Genomic DNA, 7,015 nt, shown 5'->3' on the forward strand with positions numbered 1-7,015 from the left:
GAGTTAGGGGGCTAATGCCATGGATAACCTGATCCGATCCAAACCTTACTTCTGTCTCCTAATTATATCCTGATTTCAAAATCTTGGTAGTGTGATCATTATTTTGGGGAAATTGTATCAGCACAACCATGTTTTAATAGTTGCACGGTCCTGGCATATCTTTTCTTTTTTGAAGGATTTTTAGAGCTTTTTGGGAATTTTTTTTTCGAATGGTGAGCTTTCTGGGAAACTGTAATGACCTTTTGACAGCTCTTTAAACACTAAAAGACAGGATGCATTAGTGCATATAACCAAACATGGTTGTGCTGATATCATTTCCCTTCTCTCTTTTTTTTTAATCTATTTATGCCCTAGGCAAACCCGGCCCAATTTGGAAAAAACGGGTTAGAAGAGGGTAGGTTAGGGTCGAACAATCCTCAATACGAGCTCCGCGGGTACCCCACTTTAACTCTAATTGGGCTCTGACCAATCGGATGCCCCAACATTTCCAATTTTTCCCTCTCCTCTAGCAACTATAAATAGGGGTCAACACCCCTTCATTAATGAGGATGTTTCGAAGGCAGTTAGAAAGAGAAGTTAGAAGTTATAAAGGGATAGCTACAAAATGCCAAAAATAGAGATCAGTCCTAGAGAAGAGAGAGAGAGAGGAAAATCTGCCAAAAAATGCCCTTCTCCCTCCCCTACAAAAGAATTGCGGCTAGCTCGAGAAACACATAATCAGGCTCTCAATCGGGATCATCACAAGTGATCACGTTGGCCGACGATGTTACTAACCCGAATCGGTTTGCAACATGATTGATCTTCTAAAGGGAAGACCAATCACTAGACCCACTTCGAGGGAAGGGTCGTTCCTGCTTTCTATGCAAAGAAACAATATTTTTGGGATAAAATTCTCATTGACCAAGAAAGGCTGCGTACAAGTTATTTAGTAAAATTCCCTAATCTAGATAAGCCTCATCTCTAAGACTCCTAACTAACTAAATAACGACAAAGCAAATCTCAAATAACAAATATCTCAACCAATTTATTTGTGGGACCCAAATAAGCACGTAACATTCCTCCCCCCCTTGAAATCAACCTTCTCCTCAACGTTGGATCATTGGAGAAGATAATTTATTCCGCCAGAGTTTCAAATCTTCACGAAAAACATAGTTGACATCAATGGTTGAGACAACTCCATCTTCGAAACGATCTCATCGTGTCGTTCACCAAAGCTCATTCGGTGTGTTTTTTTTGGAATGATTTAGATGATAGCGCACAAATGATTGTGGGTGAGAATCTTTTCGATTACGTTGGACAGATTGAGGGGAAGTTGAACGGTGGGCTCTTCGGCGATGACCTCTCTTTTGTGTCATCTTCGCCTCTTTTATCTGCTTTATTTCTCTCATCTTCCTTCCTCCCCTTTTTCTATTTCTTCTTTTCTTTTTCGTCACACAAACCTTCTCAACAATGCTCTCATTGAATGCTTCATTCAACTTCTTCAAACATAGGAGCTCTTCTATCTTCACGCAAAGCGAGAGTGCCATCTTGTTGAACTTGGCATTCATGGAAGCTAAGTGCCATTTGATTTCTCTTATCGTCTCATCTATTTGATCCTTTCAGAGGGAAGATCAGCCTCTTGACATACTTCGAGGGAAGGGTCGTTCCTCCTTTGTGTGCAAAGACACTATTTTATGTAAAATTCTCATTGAGCAAGAAAGGCTGCGTACAAGTTATTTATTAAAATTCCCTAATCTAGATAAGCCTTCTCTCTAAGACTCCTAACTAACTAAATAACTACAAAGCAACTATCAAATAACAAATATCTCAACCAATTTATTTGTGGGACCCAAATAAGCACGTAACAGACAATCTGAAGAGTGCAATCGAAAACCAATCCAGTGCATGTTAACCTCATTTCCTTTCTATCTTTACTTTCATGGCAGTCACATATATTGGCATGTCGTCCTAGATAGGGAATGGGAAGGAGCGGCCCCTTTTGGTTTCAGCATCGAAGACCCTTTCTGATCATTTCTCCTATCCATGTGACCGTCGTTACACCTAGGGTCACGGGTGTCCTACTTTAACTCTAATTGGGTGTGGGCCTTGCACTCAGAAGGCGCATTTCGTCAGTTGCTAAAAAAATTCATTTAAACTTTTGGTGATTGTGAAAAGAAAGTTTGACTTGCAGAAAGTTAGTGTGGTTTTCCTCACGCCTGTCGGGGAGAAGCCAGTCAGACCTCTTGATGCTGGCTGACCCGAACGGTCATCCAATCGGCCATCACTAGAGAGCCGATCAGACGAGGTCGGATGACAGTAACCCAAGAACCTTCCTACCAGTCCCCCCTAAACATTCACAATTTTTTTGGTTTTGGTAAGACTAAAATTCAAAAGGAACTAAGTTATGCATGGTGAACAAGGTATAATCCTATTAGACCTAAAATCGGTAACAGGTACAGCAGCGATGCAAGAGCTGAGCTGAATGACTAGGGGAGCTGAGTCCTGAAGGACCGGAGTGAACGAGGAGTGAAGTGGTCGAGAGAGAGTCCTGCTATGAGGGCTGAGTCCTGCACAAGGCAAGCGAGGTCAGAAGACCAGACCGGGTTTTACTCCGGACAGGCCCTTCGACACTCAAGTCAGTATGAGCAGGAGTGAAGGGGAGATGTCTAAGAGTTTAGGGAGAGAAGGGATTTTCGCATTACCCATTGGTTTGAGCTTTGAATCCCTTTTTATAGGGAAAACCTGGTGAGGTGTCGTGGACAGGTGTCCAGGACAGATGGCGGCCTGTAAGAGGCTGGAGTTCACCTACCCCAGGACAGGTGGCAGCCTGTGAGTGGCTGGAGTTCACCTACTCTGGGACAGGTGGCAGCCTGTGAGTGGCTGGAGTTCACCTGCTTTGGGGCAGGTGGCAGCCTGTGAGTGGCTGGAGTTTTTACACCCCATCAGTTGCCCCCCAGTTTTCCAAGTCATTGAGTGACTTGGGAAAGTGTGGTTGATCGCTTATCTGGATGGACAGGTGTTGTGTGGAAGTGAATCGGAGGGTTCAGTCTGGAGGTCCAGTCCGGAGTCCAGCTGGAAGTGGAGTCTGGAGTCCGACTGGAAGTGGAGTCTGGAGTCCGGCTGGAAGTGGAGTCCGGCTGGAAGTTGAGTCTGGAGGTCCAGTCCGGAGTCCGGCTGGAAGTGGAGTCCGGAGTCTGGCTGGAAGTGGAGTCCGGAGGTCCAGTCCGGAGTCCGGCTGGAAGTTGAGTCCGGAGTCCGGTTGGAAGTGGAGTCCGGAGTCCGGCTGGAAGTTGAGTCCGGAGTCCGGCTGGAAGTGGAGTCCGGAGTCCGGCTGGAAGTTGAGTCCGGAGTCCGGCTGGAAGTTGAGTCCGGAGTCCGGCTGGAAGTTGAGTCCGGAGTCCGGCTGGAAGTGGAGTCCGGAGTCTGGCTGGAAGTTGAGTCCGGAGTCTGGCTGGAAGTGGAGTCCGGAGTCCGGCTGGAAGTTGAGTCCGGAGTCCGGCTGGAAGTTGAGTCCGGATGTGGACTGATTTTTGTCGTCTTGCGGCCAGTCCGGCTCGGACCGGACTGGTTTTTGTCGTTTTGTTGAAACGCGTCATATCCAGTTCGGTTTTTCCCGGACTGATTTTTGTCGTCTTGCGGCCAGTCCGGTTCGGACCGGACTGGTTTTTGTCGTTTTGTTGAAACGCGTCATATCCAGTTCGGTTTTTCCCGGACTGATTTTTGTCGTCTTGCGGCCAGTCCGGTTCGGACCGGACTGGTTTTTGTCGTTTTGTTGAAACGCGTCATATCCAGTTCGGTTTTTCCCGGACTAATTTTTGTCGTCTTGCGGCCAGTCCGGTTCGGACCGGACTGGTTTTTGTCGTTTTGTTGAAACGCGTCATATCCAGTTCGGTTTTTCCCGGACTGATTTTTGTCGTCTTGCTGCCAGTCCGGTTCGGACCGGACTGGTTTTTGTCGTTTTGTTGAAACGCGTCATATCCAGTTCGGTTTTTCCCGGACTGATTTTTTTCGTCTTGCGGCCAGTCCGGTTCGGACCGGACTGGTTTTTGTCGTTTTGTTGAAACGCGTTATATCCAGTTCGGTTTTTCCCGGACTGATTTTTGTCGTCTTGCGACCGGACTGGTTTTTGTCGTTTTGTTGAAACGCGTCATATCCAGTTCGGTTTTAAAAATCCAGTACGGAGTGCGGAGCGTGGAGCACGGAGTACGGAGCACGGAGTACGGAGCACGGAGTAGGAAGCACGAGGTGGAGCGGAGATGTGAATTTTCATGCACGTAGGAACACGCGCGTGCTTGATCGTATTTTTGAGTGGGAGAATGTGTCCGTCATAAATATGGGACACGTGGCGCCATTTGAGTGTCCTCGAGATGCGTGCATCGTATTTAATGCCCCACCGCCTCTGAAAAGCTATAAAAGGAGGTTTTACCCCCTCTCATTCTTTACTTTTTACTTTTCATCTTTTCTTCTTTTTCTTGCTCTGGGAGCTTCGACTTCTCAGTTCTCAGTTCGCAGTTCGCAGTTCCCAGTTCGCAGTTCGCAGTTCGAGTTGCGCAAGGACTTGACGAGCTCCACTCACCGGTATTTCCACTCACCGGTATTCCTCTCAGCCCTTCTCTTTACTACATGTCTGATAGTAATTCGAGTTCCGAGTCCGGTACGGAGTCCTCCACTAGCAGTAGTTCAGAAGTTAGGCCGCCACAGGAGCCTGTAATGGCTAGGACGTCCGCTAGAGTAGATCTTGTAGATAGTGACGACGAAGGGGACAAGGAGGAGGTGTTTTTAGACTTGAACGCCACTCCACTCCCCACTGTTAGTCTCTCCCGAGCAGAAGGGAGTGTTGAAAGTGACGTCGCTGAGGCGTCTACAACATTCCCTCCTGGTCAGGCGGTGGAGGTAGTCGCTAGAGCGCGGATGGATGCCAACCCAAAATACAACCTGCGAGCTCTAGTCGAAGAGAACTACCTCACCAGGTCCATGCTAGGCGACATTAGGAATAAGTACTGTGTGCCTCCAAGATTTGAACTGAAGGCAGCTATAGAGGGAGACAGAGCCTGTAACGAGAGTCGAGATCTCTGTATTTATGAGGAGTCGATGAGGGCGGGACTCCGATTTCCTCTGCACCCATTCTTCGCAGCGGTGCTTCGATACTACGGACTGGCCCCAGCTCAAGTAGCTCCGAACTCATGGAGACTGCTGACTGGGTTCTTGTATCTTGTCCACGGCCGGTTAGAGAGGAGCGTGAGCTTGTCGCTATTCCGTGCTTGTGCACATCTGAAGAGGCATAAGGAAGGGGGCTGGATCTACATCAGCCAGCGCCCTGAACTCAAAATCATTACCGGTATCCCCTCGTCAATACATTCATGGAAGAATAGGTTCTTCTACGTCGAGGATAAGGAGGTCAGTGAGCCCTGGCCTGTCCCTCTAGTGTGGGACACTCCGGACACTTCCAAATTAAGTCGAAAGCCGCTCCTCGAGAGTGAGGACAAAGAGACTTTCGCCTTGATGCGGAAGGAGATTGAGCAATCAGGCCTTATCCGCTGTGCAGAGTTCTCAGGAGAGGAGGTGCTAGTTGGACTGGGCGTGAGTGCCGCGACTCCAGAACGTATGTAGCTAGACTTGTCTTTTAGAATATGTTTACTTTTATATGCTTGCTTCTGACTGCTTGCTTGTCTGGCAGAAATGAAGAAACAATCGACTGTCGAGAAGATAAGACAGGGAGCCCAGCCACGGGCACAGGAGGGTGCTGCACAGGCACAACAGGAGCGCTAGAAGAGAAAGGCGACTGTACTGGGGAGTCCGGCCCCGTCACAGGGCACTCCTCCCCCATCCCAGAGGCCCAAGACTACGGTGAAGCTAATAGGCCCCTTTGCTCAGGGCGGTGGCTCCTCTAAGTCTGGTGGTGCTTCTACCGGAACTGGTTCTGGGGCTCGCCCTCCTACGGGGCCTAGTGAGAACGTCTTTCGACCCAATTGGGCCGTTCTGAAGGATGACACTGCCCTAGGCGAAAGCCGAGTGGCAGCAGAGATCATGAGCAAGTGTTTGCTGTGGAAGGACAAGCAACAGATCCTTTACTAGCCGCCAGCTACAGGAGAGGAGGCTGTGCTATCCTCAGCTTACCAGGTAAGGAAGTGGTGATCCATTTGCTAACTTTCTGCCCATTTCTTCCTTTCACCATACTGATGCCTGTTTCTTTCTTCAGATCTTGCTCTACTATAATGACCTCAAGGAGAAGAGTAAGAAGTTCTCCCAAGCCATTACTGCATCTGAAGAGGTGAACGGAAAGTTGGCCACTGAGGTGCAGGAGCTTCAAACGAGCATCGGGCGAATAGAGGAGGAGAGGAGGTTGTTGAAAGAGGATCTGGCCGCAGAGAAGAAGAAACTGGTCAAGGCTGCTGAAGCCATGGAGGCTCAAAGAGGAAGAGCCACTGAGAGGCAGGAGAAGGCAGTGAAGGAGGCCACAGAGGCGAAGGAGGCTGAACTTTTCAGCCTGTCGAGCGAGGCTTATAGTCTTGGGTACTACGACTGCCTCCAGAAGCTCCAGGCCTGCAATCTAAACTTATTGATGCAGAACATGACTCTCCCTGCCAGGCCGAAGATTACTGATGAGGAGCCAGATACTCCTGCTGATGCCCCTGCTGACATCACCTCTCTTCCAGATGCTTAGTATTATTATTTTTATTTTTTTTGTTTGTTTTGACCTCGTTTTGTAATGGTCCTTGAGACCCTACAACTCTTACCAGCCTTTTTAAAGTGAATTTTGTAATGGCCCTCGAGGCCCCACATATTCTGATTAATGAAATCACATGTCTGTCTCTGATACTTCTCAACTGAGTGATTTGCTTGACTGTGTCTTTTTAATTTTGATAACCTGGGACTGAGGCTGTTGATAGTCGAATTGTGACGAACTGGTCTTTTAACAAGTACCCAAGTTCAGGAACAACAAGTACCCGAGTTTTGTGAACTGGGTTTCCAACAAGTACCCAAGTTTAAGAACTGGGTTTCCAGTGAGTACCCAAGTTTTGTGAACTGGGTTTCC

The 7,015-nt window shown here is 48.1% G+C and overlaps 1 protein-coding gene across 1 annotated transcript; it reads left to right on the forward strand.

Moving 5' to 3' along the window:
- The first annotated feature begins 4,689 nt into the window (after positions 1-4,689).
- On the forward strand, positions 4,690-5,859 carry LOC143847991 (uncharacterized). Its single transcript, XM_077356760.1, has 2 exons — positions 4,690-5,581; positions 5,657-5,859. The coding sequence occupies exons 1-2, from the start codon at positions 4,690-4,692 to the stop codon at positions 5,746-5,748; spliced, it is 984 nt and encodes a 327-aa protein (XP_077212875.1). The 3' UTR covers positions 5,749-5,859.
- Positions 5,860-7,015: the final 1,156 nt, after the last annotated feature.

The sequence above is a fragment of the Tasmannia lanceolata genome, unplaced genomic scaffold (assembly GCF_043159265.1).
Source record: "Tasmannia lanceolata isolate RefF3 unplaced genomic scaffold, GAP_Taslan_0.1 ptg000016l, whole genome shotgun sequence".
Taxonomy (NCBI): domain Eukaryota; kingdom Viridiplantae; phylum Streptophyta; class Magnoliopsida; order Canellales; family Winteraceae; genus Tasmannia; species Tasmannia lanceolata.

Excerpts from the sequence above, each read along its gene's own strand:
- LOC143847991 (XM_077356760.1), top strand. The coding sequence starts at position 4,690 with ATGGCTAGGACGTCCGCTAGAGTAGATCTTGTAGATAGTGACGACGAA. Across the intron at positions 5,582-5,656 it reads GAGTGCCGCGACTCCAGAAC|AAATGAAGAAACAATCGACT; the intron begins GTATGTAGCTAG and ends CTTGTCTGGCAG.